Here is a 26,039-nt window from a genome sequence, read left to right as displayed (position 1 = left end):
TTTAAGCCTAAGTTATGTAATAATACCCGCTTTGTGATTAGATGTGCCTGAAACTACTAAATCTAGTTATCAGTAACGGTATTAGGCCTTATAAATTAGGGGGACAGGGTATGTAAACATTTCAACTACGACAATTTTCTATTCAACTAAGTACCTTTGGAGTATAAAAATATAAAACAAAAGGAATTTAATGTCAGATGTCAGAAAAACTCAGTAGGGGGGCAACCCCTTCCCAGGCCCATTTCTAGTGATATATAAGTATCTCTTTTTTTTTCGGGGAAAAATAACCGCATTGCAAAATTATGTAAACAGATTAGAAAATGACGGGGATTTTTTTGGAGTAACAAAGAGCAATGACTCAGTCAACGTTTCTTTTCAGTCTCTTAAGATTATAAGAGACTCGAAAAAATTGGCGAGGACGTTACTTATCATATGATAAAAAAAAGAAGAGAAACTTTTGCGCTGAATACTAACCTATTAGGATTTGCGATCATGCGAAAGTCCATAGAATAATTAATAAATAAAAAAGATAATAATAGATAAATGTAAAATAATAAAAAATCCATTCTCCATCAATATTCAAATCCCCACCCCCGCCTCGCCCTCCAAACACAACCCCTCTGCCCACCCTTACCTTCCCAATAACCCTGGGTATATACTCTTGCCAGGAACAGAGAGAAATGATCTGCCCTTTTCCCAAACCTGAAATTCTACGTCTTCTTACTGCCTGTAGTCTCCATTAAGAACCGTATTGAAACCTAATTGGGTGTGTTTGCCAATTACTCTTTTTTTTCTTTTTTTTCTTTTTTCTTACAATGCACTTTTACTCCGTTTATTTTTTCTAGACTTTTGTCATAAAGCCATTTGTCGAAAGAATTCGTGTCTTTTCGAAAATCGATGAGAAGTAAGCTGTAATGGCCGAGTCAGAGTCGGGATCTGACCACACCTCTGTAGGAGATAAAATGTAAGAGGTTCCCAAAACTGGCGGTTTCTGGGCATGTAAAAATAGAGATTGTCCATACCTGATTTGATCAGGGTGGGCGTCCTTTGTTTCTTTCTCTTAGCTTGATCCTGAAATAGCAGTGGAAGATTCGGATTTATCATTCGTTACAGTACGTTATAGTTTTTATCTTCGAAAAATTTGGATTTATCATTCGTTACAGTACGTTATAGTTTTTATCTTCGAAAATTTATGGAGATTTCTAATTTGTAAAAGTAATTCGGATTAGTCCGACAGGTTCCTGAGGGACAACGCATATTTCTTTTTCTCATTGAATTTATTTTGCCTCGTTCAGACTTAATTGTCTTTATTTGCGTTTAATGATGCTCTTAATGGATTAATTGATTTGAAGCATCCACGAAATTTTTATTATTAACCAATATTGATTGCAAAGTACTATACTATGTAAAGTATTTTCCAGTTCATGGTTTCTGCTGGAAACAAAAACAGAAAGAAAGACATGTTCTATGTTGAGGAGACCCTTAAAATAGCCTATTGTAATTCACTTTGCGCCCAGGAAGCCGGAAAGAGTCATTGTATTTCGATAATAGTTGAACGGACCTTGAAAACGGCCCACCAAAGTTTACTTTATAACCCATTTGGCTAGGAAAGGTTGCGATGTTGTGATAAATGTTAATAAGACCTTTAAAATGGCTAACTAAAATTTATTATCGTTCATGTGACTGCAGAGTTGCGATATTACAATAAATTTGAAAAATAATGTTTTCCTACTAATGAATTTCGAGAATTCAATGTTTTGATGTCTTTCTTTTTGTTGGGAGGGGGAGGGTGTTTGTACTTGAATGAATTTTTGAGAGATGCTGCTGTTAAGACCTTCTACTGGAGGGTTTATTCATGATCGAAGGCTAGAACATTTTTTAGTGTCAATCACACTGGAACATCAGTGCTTATTGTTATTCAATTTACACTCGTTGTTGATAGCAAGAATATCTTAATCATTATTTTAAGGTTATGTGATTAATTCTAAGTGGATTTTTTTTTATTCTACGCAATAGCAAATGCGGCGTTCTGGCAATCACGAAGAAAATAAACGTATCACTATGGATCTCGAAGTCGTACTGAAGTCCCATGACTGTCCGTATATAGTCAAGTGTTTAGGGTGCTTTATAAGTGATGCAGATGTGTGGATATGTATGGAGCTTATGTCAACATGTTTTGAGAAACTTCTAAAGAAGACACAGAAGCCAGTTCCTGAACAAATTCTCGGAAAAGTAGCTGTAGCTGTGAGTTTTTATGTCTCTTGAATTGTTCATTTGGTGTACCGTATTTACACTCATTTGTTGATTAATGTTTTTTCTTCGTAACTTGATTTGTTGTTGCACGTCATTTTGAAGTTTCAGTTAAGGCAAATGAAAATCATTGTTTTATTTTTCTTGCTTTTTTCTTTTGTATTGTTTTCCCTTTGCATTTCTATTTTTTGTCTTAAGTTGTACATTGATCACCCAGGGCTGTCCAGGATTTTTTGGTAGTGAAGGGGGGGGGGAACTTTAAAAAACGCATCAACTTTTTTATATTCATTTTGTTACGTTTATACAAGCCGGAGAAACATTTCGGGGGGGGGGGGGTCAAAACTTCAATATCAATATTTTGGTGAGTCATGGGCAGGGTTTGTACCCTTTAGCCGACTATAAAGATATATGATAGTATTACTATAACGTCATGCATTGTATAAAAGTTGTTTTGTACGAACAATTATTTAATATCAAGGGAAGGGAGGTATCAGGATTTTAGAAATGCCTAGGTGGAGCATGGCCCGGAAGTGGTTGAGAATCAATGCCCTAGAGCCTTTGCTCGCACTAAGGGGGTCCAATCGACCTTTCAGTTGCTGTTTATTTTTTCAAAAGGATGAGTGACAAGCCTGTTGCTCAACCCTGCCGCACAGGGAATCGGGACATCAGACCCAGTGTTGCCAAGCAGAGCTTTAATGCACTATTCTACCATAGGGTAAGCCTCTCAAATCAAGGTTCATTAAAGTTTCCTTGTTGCACCAAGTCTTGGAGAGATTTTCTCACACCTGTGACACATTCAGGCCACATTAGTCTTACGGAACTAGATTCTTTTGAAACGCACACAGCACAAATAAATCGCATAATAAATAAACAAATAGATAGCACAATTGTCCGTTTTGACGCACAAACGCACATTTGCATTCCGGGAAATCAGACCCAGTGTTGCCAAGCAGAGCTTTAATGCACTATTCTACCATAGGATAAGCCTCTCAAATCAAGGTTCATTAAAGTTTCCTTGTTGCGCCAAGTCTTGGAGAGATTTTCTCACACCTGTGACACATTCAGGCCACGTTAGTCTTACGGAACTGGATTCTTTTGAAGCGCACACAGCACAAATAAATCGCATAATAAATAAACAAATAAATAGCACAATTGTGCGTTTTGACGCACAAGCGCACATTTGCATTCCAAATAATAGTCCTCTAAAACAAAGAATGTGCTTTTAGTATGGGACTTAAAAAAGGGGCTCCTTTTTTAATTTTACCTTTCATGCCTTCAGACTTGTGTAAGATGTATTTTTATTTCGGGTGATTTACTTAGTGGACTAGTATTATAAAGAAATCTACCACTTCATCATCTACTGCAGAATTTTTAATACTTAGAGATTGCTTGGGAACCCCGTCTCAGTACGTACATCTGTTGTTAATTAAATAATAAAAGAAGCAAATAGAAGGTAATTAAAAAAAAGTAATTTAATTTGTTAGCATCATATATCGTAAATTTTACAAAACGACAAAAATAAAACTAAGATGGTCAATTCCACCCCTGTTAGTGACGAAAGTAAAACTGACTTTCAAGTTTAATATCGTTTCATTGGTAGTGTATTAGCGCTGCCTAAGCAAAGAGCCATTACCCTTTAGTTCATTATTTGTAATTTTGTTCACCCGGACACTGTGTGAAAGAACAAACAAAAAGAAAAATTGAAAGTACAGCCTTTGAGAGGGTTCAACATTGGGCATCGTTCCATCATGTTAACCCCCTTTCCTTCCAAGAAATTGACTTCAACATCTCGATTTTAGAATAGCAATTTTAGTATCTTTCAATTTCATACCTGAAAACAAAAATGGATAGGCGATTTCTTAAACTTATTCACATGAAAGGAACAATCTACTAATGAGATCGCCCACATTCTAAATTGAAAGGCAATCTTCAACTTTTATTCCCCCAAGTTTTGAAAGACAAATTTTAATGCAGCCATTGTTCGGATACACATGAGTCGGCTTTGACTGAGTCATGTTCAACTTTTAAGGATTATTCGGCTTTGGCATGTGTAGTCAAATAGCTGTGACAGGGGCGATTTTGATGAGAAAGAAGATGTCATTAAAGTAAAAACCATTTTGGGTTATACAAAAATTAATTCGAAAGGGCATGTCAACATGATAAATAAAAGATAATTTGTAAGGATATGATTTTTTCGTGTTGTGTGATTAAGTCTCAATCCTCAAGTTTCAGTCATGATATTTGGACGGGCCTACTCGGCTGCCGTGCTTCAATACGATAAAGTAGCTTTAATTACGTGAAGCGTGAAGCACTAAACTAAAAGTGAATTGTAGTGGAGAGCAAAAAAAAAAAAAGAAAATTCTTTCTCTTTTCTTTTTAATAATAGCAATGGTTCTCTGGGCATGATAAACAGGAAGGGTGTTCTAGAGTATAGGATGGCTGGCTCCCAGCCCCTCATTAGACTTCCTGGCTGAAGGGCCGTGAAACAGAGATCGGAATCACCGGTAGGGACTGAAAGGCCAAGGCTTTATTCCTTATTTATTATTTATCATAATTACCCTTAAAAGGACGCCTTTCTGGGCATCCAAGATACGGCAAAATATGATTTTTATACCGTAAGTTTTAATTTTTAGCCTTTTCCTGATGCGCCGAAAATTTTACCCCCCGGAAATACGCCGAAAAACTTCAAGCTTCCAACTTCGTCAACTTCAGTATTATATATCTTGGTCATTGAGCCGAATTCAAATGGCGCCTGAATAGGGTCATTGTTTCAAAATCGTTTGAAAGTAACATTTGTAACCCCCCCAGGTCAAGAGGACAATTCATAAGTAAAAACTTCAGAAACAAGTCTGAGTCAATCCAAAAATGGCTCAAAACACTTTTTTTTGTCTACCAAGACTTGGAGTATTTATAATCAACCGAAACCAAAAGGAGTAACCGAAGGTTTTTTTTATCATATCAGACCAAATGACAAAAAGAATCGTGATTCCCAGAAAGAGGCCCTAAAATGTTGTACCTCGTTCAAATGGAAAAATACATACTAAGTTCTTGAGCGAAGTGGACCCTAGTGAATGAAAATATAATTGTAGCCAGTTTTGACAGTATATATATTTTATTTTTCTCTGGCCAGTTTGAAACTTACTGAATATGTAGGCAGGGCCAGGGGCGCCCAATAAATAGAACGCTTAAAAAAGGATGGTTATATTAAAAGTACTTAAGGGTATTTTTTTTTAAATTTAAGATCCCAGAAACTGGTCAAAATTATTTTTCGTATAATTGGTTTAGACGTGCAAGATGTGTAGAGTTGATACCAAAAGAGCTCCTCTGGTCCAATGAGGGAAAAATTATTGAACACTTATATTCAATTACGAGAAAATTTCTCTTTTTCCGATTAGCTTTAGACTTACAAGGGTCTGTAGACAGTGCTAAAGGAATCATCGGCGCAAATTTTATGATCTGCGATCGGTTTGAATTTTTACAGTTAATAGGGAAACTACGTAGGGAAATAGGGAAAACTACGTTTCCAAAAAACTCCGGGAGAAAGAATATATTGATTAAATATTCATTTTTTTTATTGCGTAATAAAAAGTAGTTCCAGACTTTATTTGTGATGATTTCTCTTTGTTTTGAATTTAACTTCATTATCAAAATTAGTTTTTTGCTCATTCTAGGTTTCATTTGTTCATTCATAGTTATATCTGTTACTTTAAAATTTGATTATTCATTCTGATTTCTGTTTGTATGTTTTTTTATCCATATATTCGTAGCATTTTCTGTTCATTTTAAGTTTATATTATTATATGAATTTACTGTTGTCTCGTTGTGATTTTAATATCGCTCTTTATTTTTCTTTGGGTGGCCCGAATATTGTCCCATTGTAAAATGATGCAAAAAAGGATTTCAGCCTTTACTCCTTTCTTAGTATTGACATAAATTTTGGCCATGGCAAGAAAATCAATTATCCAATTAAGAGATATAAAATTATATTTAATGCTGATCAGTATTCCTTCGGAAGCTGATGATAGTGTGCGACATCAATCATATTATTCTTATAAATCGCTATAAGACACACCATGCTGAAAATTTCGTGAGCTGGCAATCTGTTGTTGGGGTATACATCGGAAAAAAAAGATCATGTATCTCCTTAAAAGAGATTTAAGGGAAAAGGAAGTTTATCCTGATTTGCTATAAAAATAGACTTGATGGTTCAAAATTGTCCGTGCCTTCTCCGTCACATCTCCCCTCTCACTATTAGGTTTTCAGTAAAAAGATTTGAAACAGAAGTTTTAAGTAAGTTAGTTTTAGTAAGTTTTATCGATAAATGTTATTGAAGGTGCAAAGACTAACTGCAGCTTCTCCGCTACCCCTCCCCTAGTCGACTTTCTTTCAAGGAAATAGGCGTGTTGTACTGGAATTCTCAATACGTAAGATTAGGGAACCAAAAGGGGCCGCTCCAATCCCCCAACACCATCCACTACTAAATTTTCTCTAGAAAGTTGGACATTTTCGTCCTTGTTTAAACTGGAATCATTCAAGATAAAACTCAGTTGGGCTTTGGCTATAACAACCAACCCCTCACAAGACACTACCACCAAAGTTATAGTAAAAGTAGGAATGTTGTACCTTTTTTGAAGAAGAGTCATGCAAATATTTTTGATCTGCACTGTTGGAGGTACAAAGAATGTGTGTGGACCTTCCAACAAAAAGCCATTTTTTCTTGCAGAAAGAAGGCCATATTCAGGACAGTGCTATATCTTTGGGTATGTAAAATTAGAGGAACTAAACTAGTGGTTCCTCCACTTCCACCCTGTCCCATTCACCGCCAACTTTTTAGCAAAAAGAGTGTTGCCATGTTTTGAATTACTATAGTACAAGTATTTTCAAAGGAATCCAGGATTTTAGTATTGGAGGCACGAAGTGGGTCTTCTACCTCTCCCACTCTCTTCTTCCCTCCCTGTTTCGGTAAATTTATTTTCAGTAGGCCATTTGAAGGATAAATTGGTTCCGCCAACCTCTGCGACGTCATCACCATCCAACTTCCAACTTCTCTGCAGAAAGTTATTACGTTAGAGCTTGTTCTAACCTGAGTCACGCAAGGAATTTGAATCTGCAAAAGTAGAAAACTAAATTGAGGTATTTGCTCCTTTAACACCCCGCCCATCCTATTGCCGACGTTTTAGTGGAAAAAGCGGCATGTTGCCTATTATATGAATCAGAATCTTTCAAGGAATACGACTTTCATTCAAATTTGTCAATATCTCATCCAACATCACCACCCCTCAATTACCAGCCTTCTTGCAAAAAAAAATGACCTGTCGCACCTCAGGTGAACCACACTCACACACAGATTTAAAATCTATATGATTGCATAGCTTAAAAGAGTCAGGCTAGAGATCCAAGCTAAGTTAGAAAAAATTAGGCATGCTGCGCTGTGCTTGAATCAAAACCTGAAAGGACTGTTAGTTTGTGTGACTGGAGGACAAAACTGAGTCCATGATGTAAGAGTTTTCAAACTGTAGGAATGCACAAAATAGGTCTTAAGTCGTTTAAGTACCCCTTCTCCAGTCCAACTTTTTTCAGAGAGGTTGGCATTCTTCCCTTGTTCCAAGCGGTGTCACGCAGTGATTTTCACCTTGTTGCAACAGAGATTTATTGTTGGCTAATCCCCCGCCTCCCAATACAAACAGCTTTTTTTGTACAAAGCTATTTATGTTACACCTTGTTAGACTCCAAAACCTACCGTGATTGTCAATCAGTATTATTTTAGGCATAAAGTGGGCCTATATACCTTCATAAACCTCGCCGTCTGCCTCTGTCCGTTGTAATAAGTTTTTTTTTATGTGGAATCACACAAGAACTTTTTATCTTTATTAGTGTTAGTACTAAGTGGGATCCCCCCTCCCTCTCTGATTCCATTAAATTTGTTGACAGAACCTTCTTTCAGCTAATTGCTTCAAGTTTATATGACAAATACCCTGGGCTAGATAAGAATGGTAATTTTAACAGGAGAATCCTTCATGAATTTCCCAATAAAAGATCTGCCTGAAATCCATGGGCGTAGGCAGCATATTGTCTAGGGGGGGGGGCAGTCTATAGTGTGATGGAGGGCCTTTTATCAACTGCTTTTCCAACCATCTGCTTTTTCAGCCATATCTAATGTAAATTTGAAGGTCTAGGGGTGGGGGCGGCGCTGCACCCCTCCCTACGCCCATGCTGAAATCTATGGGTAAGTTATTTCTGGCCAAGACAAATGCAGATCAATTTTCAGATGTATCCACCCCTTTTAAGCCCCATCTGCCTGCCAGACCAGTGCTTTCGTATCATTCGTATTCACTTGAATTTTTAGGTGTACCTCTTGTTAAGAAATCAATTTTGAAGGGGCACAAACTTGTGCCAATCAGTCAACCATTTTAGGGTAGGAAACTCGTTCTTGCGAAAGTGGTTGCGCAACACTTGTAATCAATGATGCCCCTATACGATATCGTCTTGCAATTAATCGTCAAGTGTTTATGTGGCAACCGCTAGTTAGTGGACATAGGCTCGAATTGTTTTTGTCATCAAAATTTAATGGAAAATAAATTATAGTGTGTATGTTTTCATAGCCCTAATCGTGCTGCGATTTGGGACATAACAATGTAGAATTGGGTTGCTTTTATGGTTTGATAAATTAGTTTAAAGAATAAACGTATTTTGAACACTGATTTATGGGATGTGTAACGGTAATTTTTGTTCTATGAATATTTTCTTGATGGGACGTTTTGTTTTAAAAGTTTTGAAAAGTTAACGTCTCCAGCGTTAATCAAAACAGAAGATTCGCCTCCATAACACTTTTGCTGGTGAAGCCGACAATGGCTTCCGTAACACTTCACGCTGTCCAATGGAATCTAATGGAAAGATTTAATTAATCTAATTAATTTAATTAATCTGCTTACGAATTAATCTAAGGGAAAGATTTTTTTTTATTGCTTGCCTACTCTTATTGGTTTATTCTTAAATTTTCTAATAGTTAAACAAAATTTATTGAGATGCTCTTCGTCTTTTCAGACAATAAAGGCCTTGAATTACCTTAAGGAAAAGCATGAAGTCATTCATCGAGACGTGAAGCCTTCAAACATATTATTAGATGAAAAGGGTAATATCAAGCTGTGTGATTTTGGAATCTCTGGCTGGCTTGAAGACTCTAAGGCGAAGACAAGAAGTGCCGGATGTGCAGCTTATATGGCAGTAAGTCTTCAAACTATTTGAATCGGGTATGTTACCGTGAATGTCCGAAATCTGGTCAATATCGACATTCACCGGTGAATGTCCGAAATTCCTTTTTCTCTGCTTGGATTCAATCAGCTTTGCGAGTCAGCTTTTTCAGTCTTATGCAAGCTATGATGGTAAAAGCTATAGTTAGATTAAGTTAGTTCAGGTTAGGTTAAATTTGGTTATGAATATAAGAAACGGGTTAAAAACCTAAGGTAACTAAACCTAATTTAACCTAACATAACTTGTCATCATCAAACCTTGCATTAAATTGAAAAAGTTGACTGTCAACTCTGACTAAATCCAAGGCGAAAAAATAGTATTTTGGGATATTCACCAGTGAATGTTGACATTTACGAATTTCGAACATTCACGGTAACAGGTATATTACAACCTTACATAGTGTAGAAAGTTCAAGTTAAGAACTAGCTCTAACGAGAGACAGACTTAGTATACTCAAATTTGTTGTAGCTTTTAATAGACATTTGAGACTTTCCACATATTACTAAGGCTTTAGAAATAATGCCGAAATAATATGGCTTTAGAAGTATGAAGCCAGGTGACCTGACAATCTCGACCCGTTTTAATTGTAAAGTTCGTTCAATACTATTCCTGTGTCCTTTCTCGTACCTCTTTCATCTTCGAAATAAGTTTGTAGATACTTGCCTAAACGGAATATAATTTCCAAGTGCAAATGCTACTGGAACGCCATGCTCTCGGTCTGTCCTTTATCGTGTATTTTGTGGCATAACACATACATGTGCAAGGAATTATATTGTACATATTTTATTAATAAAAGTTTTTGTTTTGTTTAATATAATTACATTTTTAGTCTCTTTTCGTGCAGGATTCATTGGAGTCTATATATTCTATTGAATTTTTTTAATGTGTCTAATCTATTTAATTTTTGTGTTCTGTATTTTTTATTTTTTTTTTTTTTTTTTTTTTTTTTTTTTTTCTTTTCCCTCTGTGAGTAAGCAAGGAATTTTTTTCTCGTGTGTCTTGTTTCGACTCGTGTGTCTTCCACCTTCTTTACTGTCCAACGTACAGTACAGTACTTTGCGGAAATAGTGTAGTGAATTATTTTATGTGTATTTCATCAAAAATAAATCTTACCCATGTTGGAACTTTAAGGACGAAAAAATTGCTTTAAATCATGCAAGGCTTACAGATATGCTCGACTTCCTGAGATTGTAGATATACGAGTTACAAAGTGGTGGAAAAACATGGGTAGATTTGTTGAGTAAGTCTTGTTGACTCAGCTATTTACCTACCAAATTTTAATCAAACCTGAGTATTTTTCAACCAAAGTTGAGTGGGACTTGGAAGTGGTTTTTGACTCTGAAAGTTCGTCTTTTCTGTCCTCTTGGCTCAATGTACGAGTCGTATATGTTTTAGGGGGATTGGAGAACTCATGTGCAAAAGTTACAGATTAGAGCATACACCTCGACAATACACCATTATCAGGTATTTTTGACCCAGTGTATTTCTTGTATGAGTTTAATCCAATCATTGCGAGAGCAAACTAGTCTACGTTTTTGCTGAAAGTTATTTTGGTCGGAAGGGTATTTGCAGGGACCATAGACTCACTTTCTCCATCCAATCGTCCGGATTGTAAATTCTTCTATGATTTCTGTTCAAATTAGGTGCTGTACGTCTACCTTTTCATTCAAAACAGGATGTTGTGGTGGTAGGAGGGCACTGTTCCTCCAATCGTCATGGTTGCAGCGAAAGTTGCAACCTAGTAAAAGGACCTGGCTAATAGCTTAGCAAGAAAATATCCTGAAACCCTAAACATGGTATCGGATCGAAACGGAAAGTGCATCATTGAAATTGCATTGGCCGAAAAAAAAAACAAATTCAGGAAACTCACTGTCCCTTGAAAATTTATTGGCTTGAACAGCAATGGAGCTCACTTTTTTTTGGCAAAGGAAGCATTTTTTGTTCCTACTAATACAAAGCCGTTCCGAGGTTCTGGCTCAAAACAATGTGGAAAGTCCCATTGGAAATTATCCTAGAAATTTGGAGTTGAGGCGGGTTTTGGAGGGAACACTTTCGAGTTTGGCAAGTCGCAAGACATGAAATTCGAAAATTATTATGTTATTCAAGTTTAAGGAAGATGCACCATGCTTACCTTTCCGCTTGAAAATTGATGGTGAACTGTTCATGGGCTCATTTTGTACCTGCAATCGTATTTAAAATCATTACGTGTATATGATTTAAAAAAGGGCTGGCTTTCCAAAGGTCTGCTAAAAAGTCTCCTGAAAGTTGGGGAGGACTAAGTGCAGTCTCAACCTTCTTTTTTTCATATATCGAGTCAGGATTTACTCGTTTTCAGTGAGGACTATCGTAGTTTTTGGCCCGAATCTGTTTGCACATTGGACGCTCGTTTCTGAAGTCAAAGTTAAGACTTTGGGAATTCAAGTCTATAGGAAGGCAACTATAATCGCAAACTGTTTTGCTAATGTTTGTACAATTTGAATTAATCTGGTATAGTAAGATAACCAGCTTTTTCTTGCTACTTGATTTAAAGCCTTATGAGATTGACAATTTTGGGTGTACCTTATGACGTCATAAAACTTGAAGATCCGGAAATCATGTCTTGAAACTTGATTTGAAGCCTCATGAGGTTGACAATCATGGCTGTACGCTTTGACGTAATAAAATTTGAAGATCTGGAATTCAGACTTGAATAATAACTCCAAAATAGTTCAGCTTATTATCAATTCTAAAAAATTTTTTTTTACCATTAACACTGTTTTGACTATTACTATTCCCCTTCAAATAGTTTTCTTTTTTTTAGCCTGAACGAATTGAACCTCCAGACCCTAGTCATCCTAACTATGATATCAGAGCTGTATTATCCATTAATACCGTTTTGACTATTACTATTCTCCTTCAAATAGTTTTCTTTTTTTTTTAGCCTGAACGAATTGAACCTCCACACCCTAGTCATCCTAACTATGATATCAGAGCTGTATTAACAATTAATACTGTTTTGACTATTACTATTCCCCTTCAAATAGTTTTCTTTTTTTTAGCCTGAACGAATTGAACCTCCAGACCCTAGTCATCCTAACTATGATATCAGAGCTGTATTAATCATTAATACAGTTTTGGCTATTACTATTCCCCTTCAAATCGTTTTATTTTTTTTAGCCTGAACGAATTGAACCTCCAGACCCTAGTCATTCTAACTATGATATCAGAGCTGTATTAGCCATTGATACTGTTTTGGCTATTACTATTCTCCTTCAAATAGTTTTCTTTTTTTTTTAGCCTGAACGAATTGAACCTCCAGACCCTAGTCATCCTAACTATGATATCAGAGCTGTATGAACCATTAATACTGTTTTGACTATTACTATTCCTCTTCAAATAGTTTTCTTTTTTTAGCCTGAACGAATTGAACCTCCAGACCCTAGTCATCCTAACTATGATATCAGAGATGTATTAACCATTAATACGGTTTTGACTATTACTATTCCCCTTCAAATAGTTTTATTTTATTTTTTTAGCCTGAACGAATTGATCCTCCAGACCCTAGTCATCCTAACTATGATATCAGATTTGTATTAACCATTGATACTGTTTTGACTATTACTATTCCCCTTCAAATAGTTTTCTTTTTTTTTTTAGCCTGACGGAATTGAACCTCCAGACCCTAGTCATCCTAACTATGATATCAGATATGTATTAACCATTAATACTTTTTTGACTATTACTATTCCCCTTCAAATAGTTTTCTTTTTTTTAGCCTGAACGAATTGAACCTCCAGATCCTAGTCATCCTAACTATGATATCAGATTTGTATTAACCATTAATACTCTTTTGACTATTACTATTCCCCTTCAAATAGTTTTTTTTTTAGCCTGAACGAATTGAACCTCCAGACCCTAGTCATCCTAACTATGATATCAGAGCTGTATTAATAATTAATTTTGTTTTGTATATTACTATTCCCCTTCAAATAGTTTTCTTTTTTTTAGCCTGAACGAATTGAACCTCCAGACCCTAGTCATCCTAACTATGATATCAGAGCTGTATTAACCATTAATACTGTTTTGACTATTACTATTCTTCTTCAAATAGTTTTCTTTTTTTTAGCCTGAACGAATTGAACCTCCAGATCCTAGTCATCCTAACTATGATATCAGATTTGTATTAACCATTAATACTGTTTTGACTATTACTATTCCCCTTCAAATAGTTTTCTTTTTTCTTAGTCTGAACGAATTGAACCTCCAGACCCTAGTCATCCTAACTATGATATCAGAGCTGTATTAACCATTAATACTGTTTTGACTATTACTATTCCCCTTCAAATAGTTTTCTTTTTTTTAGCCTGAACGAATTGAACCTCCAGATCCTAGTCATCCTAACTATGATATCAGAGCTGATGTCTGGGCTCTTGGAATAACTCTTGTTGAACTTGCAACTGGACAATTCCCGTATAAGTATGACTTAGTACTTTTCTTATGATTATTTTATCTGATTTAAAACTGTTTTTTTTTTTGTCATTTTGGAGATACAAAAGACCCTATCTCCATAATTATAAATTTTCATAAGAGCCAAAAAACACACGTACCAATTTTTTATTTCCCCTCTGATAACTGTCAATAAAAAATAGATTGATATGTGAAATTAATACATATCAATCCGTTTTTCTTTTACGGTTTTGGAGGGGAAATAAAAAAGTTGTGAGGTTTTTTTTGCTCTTCTGAAAATTTTACAATTATGGAGATACGACCTTTTGATACCCGACTGACGATGTGAAGATTCCATTTTTTTTTTTTATCAAGAATTGATTTGGTTTTCAACGTTATGTTTGGTACTTGCACAATTATGTGGATGTTGCAATTTCCTTTCAAATGAGCCCTTGAATTACCCGCAAAGATCAGAAGGCAGGGGATAACTGCCTTCTGATCACTTTGGCTCTTAAAAAGGGCACTAGAAGTACAGATTACCAATGCAATGAGTCCCCTCCGAAATATATATAACCACCCTCTCTATAAAAACAGTATATGCCTGTGGAGCATAACTTACAACGCTTGTCCTGAGAAGTGTGGGGGTGGGCGTGTCTTCTTCAAAGAAATAATTTCCGGACTCTTCAACTACAGTGAACAAAATTTCTATCTCCAAATTTTGATTGAATGTCTTTGGGGGAATGATGAGCGTGGTGGGGGGGGGGGGCTAGTTGCTCTTAAAACACTTTTGACTCTTAAAAAGGTACTATAATTTTCAATTTCAAATCAAATGAGCCCCATCTGAGGTTTATGTGACCATCCATTCCTTAAAAACCTTATATGACCCCAGACCAGGACTAACAACCCTATCCCAGGGCACTGGGGGTTTGTGTCAACCCTAGAGTCATTTTTTTTAGTTCTTTGGATTAGTTTGAGCAAAATTGCTATCTAATAATTTTAATCAGATTTGTTTGGTGAAGAGGGGTAGTCGGAGGGGGGACTATTTACCCTCCATCACTTTCGACTCTTAAAAGGAACTAGAACTTCCAATTTTTAACCAAATGAGCCTCCTCTAAAGTTTATACAACCTTTCCTCTCATAAAAACCTTAAATACCCCCTGGGTATAACTTACAACCCTTGCTCCTAGGATGTTGGGTTTGTTTCAACTCCAAAAGCCTTGTTATATGATATTTAGCCTATTGTGAATAAAATAACTATCTTAAAATTTCTATTAAATGCATTTCGAGACAATACGGCATGTTTGTGTGTGTGTGTGGGGGGGGGGGGGGTAGCTCTCTCTGATCACTTTGACTCTTAAGAAGAGCAGTACTGCTTCTGATTACCAATCCAATGAACCCCTTCCGAATTTTATATGACCACGTTTTCTATAAAACTTCATATGCCCCAGGGTATAATTTACAACCCTTGCCCTGTGGACTGGGGGGATTTTTTTTCTCCTCAAAGACATAATTTCCGAACGTTTCAAATATGTTGAACAAAATGGCTATCTCAAAATTTTTATTTTCAAAATTGATTCATCATTTGAGAAAATGATGGACGTGGGGGGGGGGGGTAGGTTCATTTGCCCTCTGATTACTTTCGACTAATGAAAAGGGCACTATTCCTCTCAGTTTCCAATCGAATGAGCCCTTTTTGAAGTCTCTACGACAACGCTTTCTATAAAAACCTTATATTCCCCAAGGGTGTAACTTACAATCCTTGTCCTGAGTGCTGTGAGGAGGGGGGTTTATCATCCTCAAAGACATAATTTTCAGACCTTTCAGCTATGTTGAACAAGATGGCTAAATCAAAATGTTGATCGGAAATTTTTGGGGAAATGATGTACAGGGGGGGGGGGGGTTCTCCCTTCGGTTACTTTCAACTATCAAAATGAGTACTAGCCCTCTAAATTTCCAATTGAATGAGCCCTTTTTGAAGTTTCTACGATAACGCTTTCTATAAGAACCTTATATGCCCCCAGGGCATAACTCACAATTTTAGCCCTGAGGGCTTGGGGGGGGGGGCTTGTCATCCTCAAATACATAATTTCTGGACTATTCAACTACGTTGAACAAAATAGCTGTCTCAAAATTTTTATTTGATTTGTTTGGGGAAATGGCAGGCGTGGGAGGAGAGTTAGTTCCCCTCCAATCACTTTTGACTATTAAAAAAGGCACTAGTTGTCTCAGTGTCTAATCGAATGAGCCCTTTTTGAAATTGCTACGACAACGCTTTCTATAAAAAAAAAAAAAAAAAAAAAAATACACCCTGAGGGTTGTAATGGGGTTTGTCATCCTCAAATACATAATTTCGGACTTTTCAACTACGTTAAAGAAAATGGCTGTCTCAAAATTTTGATTGGAGGTGTTTAGGGAAATGGTGGGCGTGGGAAGGGGGCTAGTTGCCCTGAAATCACTTTTGAATATTAAAAAGAGCACTAGCCCATCAATTTCCAATCGAATGAATCCTTTTTGAAGTTTCTACGACAATGCCTTCGATACGAAGTGCCCTGGTTAAAAAAAAAAGAAGATAAACTATACATTGCGCCAACATCGTTCTTTGCTTAGGCAGCGCTATTGCGCTGTTGCGCCATGGAGTGTCAAAACTTTTTCTTCTTGGTAAGGAAAAATATTCACTTAAATTTTTCCTCTTTTATACTCTTCTTTTGGGCCATAAAAATATTATTCGAAATTTGATATAGGATATTTGTTTTTCTTCTAAAAACTAGTGGAATATCCGTATCCAAGAAAATATCAAGAACTGTTTTTCGTGAAATTCTTAGTCAGTTTTCAGAAAATTGAAGGACATCAAAAGAATTGTATTTGTATTATAAGAAGAATATAAAGTAATGCTTGTTGTTATAACATTCTGCCACGAGCTTGCAAATCACGTAAAACTTCTCATCAGAAAGTACTTCTTATGACTCATTAAGTTAACCCTCACGATTCTTTTCATTATCTTTCCAGTTTCGGGTTACGTGCAAATTTGATATAAAACTTGGAATGTTTTAGAATTATGTTAAGATTATTTAAAATTGTTTAATCATTCTAGTTAAAAGTTTTATTATCAGTTGCTAATCAAAATTCCTTTTGTCCAGGGCATGTTTGGAGCCAGAGGAGGGGGGGGGCAATGGCTCCTCACTAGATGGGGCCTTGAACACATAATTTAATGTAGCTTAACTATTAAGCTTTAAAATGACATAGCAAAAGACTTTTGTTGATGCCGAAACAAGTGTTTTTAGTCATTCGCATTTCTAGGATTTTCTTTTCTCAGTTTTAAGGATTGTAATCCTTAAAACTGAGCGCACACGTTCGTATAACGAAGTGAAATTTAAGAATCGTGAAATCAACAGAAATTCGAAACAAGGAAAACAAACTAGCAAGTAATTATTTTAGTTTTAATAGTTTAAATATTTGACTGTCTCCTTTTTTTCAGCAAAGAGGCAAAATTTTTAAAATCTGTATTTGATTATCTCCTTAATGAGCTCATCAGTAGTACAGTCAATAAAAATCAAACCAATATTTGTGAAAAAAGGAAGTGGCTAAATTTAATTTAGCGGCGAGTCTGCGTTCATGCCGACCACATAATTTCCCTTTGAGAAAAAAATGATAAAACTGTGAAACTGAAATATCAATGTGAAGCGACAAACTTCCTTAATCGAATGTCATCACGTTATAGCACTCTTCAAATAAAACTTATTTTTACCTTGATTATCCTTATAAATTCGTTTTTTTTTCCATTCTCAAACCAATGTTATCTTTACCTTTTGCATTATTACAGCTAGACCAATTCTTTTCCTTTTTTTTGTCTCTTAAACGTATTACATTATTCCTTATCCCCTAGATGCTCGATTTGTTTTATTTTTTCCCTGTTCTCCAGGCTACGAATTCCGATGCCACACGCGTGCCTACCTCTTGGTTCTCTTGGTTTATATATTTTCCGGAGAAGCTGCAACCCGGTCCGGCTTTGTCAAATGGTTGAGATAGGGGATGATCGTACTGCCTAGATATCTCAACTGTGACATGGCTGCAGATAGTGCCTTTTCATTCATTTCAAAATCTCTCTCAGCATTCACTAAAAGCTTCAATTAAATAACATTAGCCAGTCCTGAATTATTGCAGATACACTCTTTTGACAACCGGGATGCATATAGTGTCCTGTGATTAAGTTCAACATTCACCTTAACATTCTCTGAAAGTTTCAACTGTATAGTCTAAATTGAAAAAATCTAATGTCCCTTATGTTTCTCTTGGTTTATATGTTCTCTGGATGAGCTACATTCCGGTCCAGCTTTGTCTAATTGTTGGGATAGGGGATGATCGTACTATCTTTTATCTCTACTGTGGCATGGATGCAGATAGTGCCTTATCATTTATTTCAAAATCTCCCTCAACATTTCTTAAGTCTCAATTAAATAAGATTAGACGGTCCTGAGATATTGCAGATACACCCTTTTGACAACTTGGATGCATATAGTGCCCTGTGATTAAGTTTAACATCCCTCTCAACAATCACTGAAACTTTCATCTAAATACTATTACCTGTTCCTGAGATATTGCAAATGTGCTTGTTTGACGACGGGGATGCACGTAATCGTTATGTTCAACATTCCCCTGGACATTATCTGAAAGCTTAAACTTAATTGCCTTAGCGGTTCTATAAATATTGCAGACATACCATTTTGACAACCTGACAGCGTATGGTTTCTTTTGCTTTTGCTCAACATCGCAATCAATATATCCTGCAAGTTTCAATTTAATAATTTTAGCTATTCCTAAGATATTACGGTTACACCCCTTTGACCACCAGGATGCAATATATCCTGCAACTTTCAACTTTATAAGTTTAGCCATTCCTAAGATATTAAAGTTACACCCCTTTGACCACCAGGATGCACATAGAGTCTAAGTTCAACTTTTCCTCAGTATTTTTTGAATTTTTCAACTTAATACTCTTCGCTTAGTGTTCTCGAAATATTGAAGATATTCCTTTTCGACTGCCTGGATGCATATCGGGTTTTGACTGCATATCAGGTCTTGACTTCCTGGATGTATATCGGGAACGAGTTTATCTATTGGGATGGTCAAGACCATCCAGGAAGGTCTCGACTTCCTGGATGTATATCGGGAATGAGTTTAACTTTCACCATAGTATAACCTGAAAGTTTGAACTTGGTACCCTTAGCTGTTCCTGCGATCAATATAGATACGCTCAAATGCAATCCTTTGATAATCTTGATGCACCAGTGACTTTTGATCTAGACCAACTCCCTCATCTCCCTCAACTTTCTCTGAAAGATGCAAAACAAACCTCACAACTTTTTTATTTCCCCTCCGATAACTGTAAAACAAAAATAGATTGGTATGCAAAATCAATCGGTTTTTTTTAGGGTTATCGGAGGGGAAATAAAAAAAGTTGTGAGTTTTCTTTGCTCTCACGACTGACGATATGAAGATTCCTTTTTTTTGTAAAAAATTGATTTTGTTTTTAACATTATGCTTTGGTGCTTGCAAAGGTACGTGGATATTGCAATTTCCTATCAAATGAGCCCTTGAATTGCTCTGCCCCGCTTGTAATCAAAACTCTGGCTATAGTTTCTTTTATTATTAGCCCGGCTTTCTCTTTACTTACAGTTTGCTATCTTAAGACTGTTTGATGTGTGCCTTAATCTTCGGCCAAACGTAAAGAAAATAAAATTAAAGTTTTCAAATATAGCGTAAAATCAAAAGCTTGTGTTTTGTTGACTTGTATGAGAGAAGTCGCCTTAAAAAGTACACTAGAAAATTACATAAGAAAATAAATAATCATTGGCTAAAAATAAATGGTAAAAAATTAAATTGTAAAAGAAAAAAATTAGCTACACCGTTCCATCCATGCTCTTCCTTGGGACATGCGGGGTTGAACCAGATTATGCATAGCCACTTTTTAGTTACGGTAGATTTGAGGAATTACTGAAAACATCTTGGGAATGGTTTTGAAGAAGTATTGGGAAGAGGGTGAGGACTCGAGTAGATTTTAAGTGTTTACTCGGGGAGAAGGCAGAGGTGTAATGAAATATACCATTTGTATAAATTTCATCGGAAAATCATGTTTGCAGTGTATTGGGGACAGCTTGGGAGATACAGTTGAGATTTTCATGTACTTTTGGGTAAAGTAATGGGGAGTCTGAGGAAAAGGAAAATCAAATTTAACATGGAGGGAAGAGTGAAGGGGCTAAAAAAATATTTGTCTCCATACCAGAAAAAAAAAGAATTTTAAAACTATAAGCTCCTATTAGGCTTATATTTATGCACAGTTGGTCAGCTGATAAATCAGGAGACGCTTTGAGGGAGCGTTGGGCAGAGGGTAAGGGCTCGAGTAGATTTTGAATGTTTACTCGGGGATAAGACAGAGTTCTAATATATGTCTACAATATATTGGGGACAACTTGGGAGATAAAGCTGAGATTTTCAGGTATCTTTTGGGTAAAGTAATAGGGAGCCTGAGGAAAATCAGAATCAAATTTAACATGAAGCGAAGGGGCTAAGCAATATTTGCCTTCTTTACAAAAAAAAAAAAATTAAAAGTATAAGCTCATATTAGGCTTATATTTATGCACAGTTGTGCAGCTGATAAATCAGGAGACGATTTGTGCTGCCAGGCTCTTAAAATATTGCATCTGCGATATCTCAGGAACAGCTAAGGGTATGAAGTTGATACCTTCAGGGGATAATGAGGATGATGTTGAACTAACTTAAGGTACTAAATATACCCAGGTAATCAAAAATGCCCTACCTGTAATATATTGAGAGTAGCTTGGGGAATCGAGTTGGAACTTTCCAGTAAAATTGAGGGGGATGTTTGGCTAAATCAAAAAACAGTTTGCTTACAGATTGTTTATGGGGCGCATTTACAATATCTTAGTAACGGCCAAGGGTATTAAATTTTAATTTTCAGAGCTACTGCTACTACTTCTACTACTACCAAGATAATTTCACAAACCCTATTGTCCTGCCATAACATCAATAATGGAGTTTTATAAGGCCTAGGAAATTACTGGACAAATCCAGAAGAATAATGTGATGAGAGTTGTAAAACATAAACAAGACGCAACAGAACCATAATAAACAATCCATCATAACCGATTGAAGACGATGGTTGCAATGGATTCATATGAATATGATTAAAAAGTTTTTGCGAACCCATGGAGAAATATGTGCAAGAAGTACGAAAAGAGCTTTCTGATCTAAAAGCAAAAGCTGAAATCACAGATAAGCTCTATAAAAGGTTTTATCCACGGGGATGTACGATTCTTTGTTTTTATGGTTTCCCTAAAATTCACAAGCCCAGAAATCATCCCGGCCATTTATCTCCTTGCTTAACTCTCCTACAGTAAGGATCGAGAATTTTTGTCAGTTTCATAACTATCACTTTTTCCGGCTCAAAATCGTAGTAAAATTATAACGATTTTGTTTCAAAGGTAACACAAGCTTTGGTCACACCAGATACGAGAATTACAAGTTTTATGTGAATCAATTATTAAGACTATGATCCCAGAAAGGCCAAACTCATTCTGGAGGAGAAGCTTACTGCTAACCCATATATCTAATAAATCTTCAACCATAATTTAGTAAGACTCCTATTTCACTCACAAAATCTTTGTAACAAAACTTCTTGTTATTTTAAGTATAGAGATACTTTTTACAGACAAAAATATGGGGTTCCAACGAGTGCTCCCTTTCACTAATTGAGAATGAGCTCATCATGGGAAGCCTTCAAGAACAGACTATTTTGCTCAGTTTTAATAAGCCTAAATTTTGGGGTTGTTATTTTGAGGATAAATTTCTTTCTGCTAGCCCTTCAATGAAAGCTATTTGCCTTCAGCGATTTAAAATTTAGAGGAATATTTATAATTCTGTGTCGAAAGGGCAAGTCCCAATATTATTTGAATTGTTTTTTAGATTGTGGTAAAGATATACAAACAGCTTGACAGGTTATAAATTCTGTGCTTAGGCCCTCTTTTCAGTCTCCATCAGCCCCTTCTTTTTTGGATCTCGGTGGCAAAATCATCGAAGGTGAACTGAATGTTCAAGATGCAATTACTTCATAGTTTGCGAATATTGGAAAAGGACCGCTTCTGCTGTTAGTTCTTCTCCTTCAAAATCCAACTTCAGGTCTTATCTTGGGCCACCTTGTATGAAGTCAATGTTTTTGGAACCAGCGATAGAGAAAGAAATTGCTAAAATTGTTATAGGATTGAAAAATCCTTCATCGTCTGGCCCAGATAATATTTCTACTAAAATAATTAAGTTCACACTTCCTTCCATTATTTCTCCCTTAAAAAAAAACTTATTAACCTCTCCTTTCACCATGGTATTTTCCCGAGCAATCTCAAGCGTGTTCGAGTCATCATATTCGGGGGGACATCATCATGATAATGGGAGGACACGAATTGATCCAGCCAACTATTGGTCAATTTCTTTGTTGTCTGTATTTAGCAAAATATTTGAGAAGGCGATGCTTTCTCGTCTTAATAATTTCCTTACTTCTAAAGACTTTTTTTCACGATTTTCAATTTTGTTTTCGAGCTAATCATTCAACTGAACATGTTTGCGCAGTTTTACTGAATTATCTTCACTCTGCCCTAGACTCCCTTTTTATTCTTGCTGCTTTGTTTCTGAATGTTCGTAAAGTCTGCTATTCTTTAACCCACAGTGTTCTGCTATTTAAACTTTCTCATGTTGGCGTAAGAGGTAGTGCGTTTTATTGGTTCAAGTCTCTCATGTCTGGTAAAATAATTTCTGTTGACCCACTTTTTCGCTCACCATCAAGTGTTGACCAAGGGGTCCCTCAAGGGTCAGTTTTAGGGCCGGTACTGTTTTTAATTTATTCTAAAAGACCTAATTTTTGCAGTTAGAAATAAAATTCCTCTTTATTGCTGTCGTTTATGTCGTCCAACAGTCTCCTGTACCCATAACTATACTTTGCATACCTTGGATTCTCTTGTTACTTTTGCCGATGATACCACCCTTATTACTTCTGGGAGGATAGAGGATGAGGCTCGTACAAAGTTAGTGGACCTCTTCGAGAGAGTTTCAATTTGGTTTGATGCTAACTCTCTGCCCCGCTTGTTATGAAAACTCTGGCTTTAGTTTCTTTTATTATTTAAAGACCAATACACAAATAAAACTAAAAACAACCACATACAAAATTTGTTTATATACATTTTGTTACGTTTCTACGAGTCAGACATTTTTTTAAGGGGGGGGGGGGGTCAAAAGGCCTAGCCCCCTTAGATACGGCCTTGGTCACAAGTATAATAGAACAGAATAATTTCTGTTCGTTTTAAGTTTTAATGTTGCTCCTTACTTTCAGTTGAAAAACTTTTTTTTTAAACCAATGCGCACGTATACAAACAGTCAGCTACTTCCATGGACACAGAAGCAACTGGCAAAAATGAGATAATAAATTAAATTTTTAAATGAACTTAATTGCTCTGTTGAGAAATAATCCTTTGGTTAGCATCCAATGCCGTCAATCTTTGTGGTTTTTTATTTGATTTATTCCCTTAGAGATTTCTGCGGGACTTCGTTTTGAATGTAGATTCATTTTTTTTTAATTATGACATAAATGGAATCAATATTTAAATTTTCAGTGTCCGTATTGATTGCCAAATATGCAAAAATACGTCTTTTTATTTCTAATGTTCTCCTAGTCTGTTGCGTAAAACTTTTATCATTGGAAACAAGGCTGTGTCCAGGGAGTGGGGGATTAGGGGGTTTGTACTCCCCCTCGAAATGTTTGTCCGACTCGTAAAAACGTAACAAAAATGAATATAAACAAATTTTTGATGCGTTTTTAAACGTTTTTTTTAAACATCCCTCCAAAAAATCCTTTTGTAACCCCCCCCCCCTTACAAAAAAAAATCTTGGATATGGCCCTGATTGGAAATGACCGTCGCTTCCTCGCATTGTACAAAAAGGTCAGGATGAAAAAAAAAAGAAAAAAACGTTCTGCTAAAGTGAAAACAAAAATTTTGGGAGGCTTTATGAATTTCAGAGCATGGTCTATAGAATTTCGGTGCACACTCAACTCGCTAAAATACTACCGGTTTTGTCTTTCCCAGAATTTGGAAAGTTATCGAATGGCCTGATTGATTTGATGCTAGTTTCAACGTTATGTTTCAGTAAAGTACGCTTTATTTTCTCACCAAGAACTTGTATATCAGGTAAAAAAAAACGTATCTGTTTGAAATTACTGAGTCAAGAGGTTGGGACCAGGCTCGTACGCACGAACTTGTATCGGGGGGGGGGGTCCTTCAAATCCCTAATTCTATGAGAAGTATCTGAAAATTATGGGAAAATAAAAAAAACGTACGTGCCAGGTTTGAATCTTGGTTTTTATTGTTTTTTACACGCTTACTTTGCCTTTTTTATTATTGTTTCATTTATGAATTTAATTGGATACCCGTTGCAAAATAAATTATCTCTCAAATGAAACAATTCACTGTCAATATACTCCGGGGAACAATTTCGATACACCCTATTCACCAATGATTTAAAATACTCCTTTTTAACTGAAACTAGATGACGTTAGTGAAAGTTCAGATATTTCTCATTATGAGTTGATTTTCTGTATACTGAAATAAGTAAACCGCTATTTTTTCCAAAGACCTGCTGATAAAATTCTTCTCTAAAACTGAAATAAAAGGGGTACTCGTTGGCTGAAGTTGCGAATTTCATCATAACTTCAACATCCATGCTTGCTAAAGTTACATCCAGTAACAGATCAAAATTCTTCTGTATTTTATTTCTTAATGGGCACTCAAATTTTTTAAATCACAGTATGTGTGCATAGATACAACATCAAAATTACAGAGAATTATATTATCGTTAAAGCAATGATTTTTGAACATGTCAATAACATCATTTGAATTTTTTAGATAAGACATTTGAGTTCCTCAACATTCCCTGAAGTCACCTTAATAACTATAGCTTCGGAGACAACCACGATCAAACATTCCCCTCTTTCCCAATGACTTATCCTGTATGTAAAGAATAAACTAATCGTATTATTTGCAACCTTTTCCCCGGGTGCTGTGATGAGGGAGGGGAGCACTACTACTACTACTACTAACAACTCATCGCAGCACAAAGCCGCCTGAGGCCAACACAGCTACGCACGCTCCTCCTCCACCCCAATCTATTCAAAGCCTCCCTTTTTACACCTGCCCACGAAGTTCCCATTTCCTTTAAATCTTTCTTTATGACGTCCTCCCACCCCAGACGGGGACGACCTGCTTTCCGTTTAGCCCTAGATGGTTGGCCGAAAAGAACAAGCTTCGGCAATCTGTCATCCTTCATCCGCACAACATGCCCTAATCACCTCAACCTTTCTTTCACTATAGAACTAGAAAGCGGTATTGAACCACATTTTTCGTATAGCCTATTGTTTAAAATACGGTCAGTCAGCCGGGTACACAGAACAATCCTTAAGCAATTTCTCTGGAAAACATCTTGCAAATCTTCATCCGCTTTTCGGAGCGTCCATGCTTCAGAGCCATATTTGACCACTGTCATCACTGTAGCTTCTAAGATTCTAATCTTGGTTTGCAGACTTATCTTCCTATTCTTCCAGACTTTTTTTAACTGTGAAAAAACACCCTGAGCCTTGGCTATTCTATTTTTAACATCTTCACTTCTCCCGTCATCTTTACTAATAATACTACCAAGGTAAGTGAAGCTGCCCACCTGATCAATCTTTTCATTACCCAGCGTCACCTTTTCATCTTCACTTATTCCTAGCCTTAGTGACTTAGCCTTCTTAACATTAATTTTCAAACCAATACTAGCACCCTGAACCCGCAAAACCTCTAAAAGTTCATTCATTTTGATCATACTTTCATCTAGGATGCTTAAATCATCAGCATAATCCAGGTCCAGGAGACTTTTTCCTCCCCATTTGATTCCGTGGTCTCCCATTGCCTTTCCTGTGCTCCTTAAAACAAAGTCCATCAAAATAATCCATGTAAAGGGGGATAAAACATAACCCTGCTAAACTCCTGATTTAGTACAAAACCAGCTGCTAACTTCAC

General features: G+C 36.2%; 1 protein-coding gene across 2 annotated transcripts in view; it reads left to right on the top strand.

Moving 5' to 3' along the window:
- LOC148956959 (uncharacterized) overlaps positions 1-26,039 on the top strand; it is an 86,386-nt gene that overhangs the window by 23,595 nt on the left and 36,752 nt on the right. For both annotated transcript variants that reach the window (XM_089097003.1, XM_089097012.1), the window contains exons 4-6: positions 2,017-2,244; positions 9,295-9,474; positions 13,844-13,956. In XM_089097003.1, the coding sequence (XP_088953129.1) occupies positions 2,017-2,244; positions 9,295-9,474; positions 13,844-13,956 (521 nt within the window). The remainder of the gene's footprint in view (positions 1-2,016; positions 2,245-9,294; positions 9,475-13,843; positions 13,957-26,039) is intronic.

The sequence above is a fragment of the Artemia sp. Qi Xiang Cuo genome, chromosome 1 (assembly GCF_049724085.1).
Source record: "Artemia sp. Qi Xiang Cuo chromosome 1, ASM4972408v1, whole genome shotgun sequence".
NCBI lineage: Eukaryota > Metazoa > Arthropoda > Branchiopoda > Anostraca > Artemiidae > Artemia > Artemia sp. Qi Xiang Cuo.
This window is presented reverse-complemented; position numbering and strand designations above follow the sequence as displayed.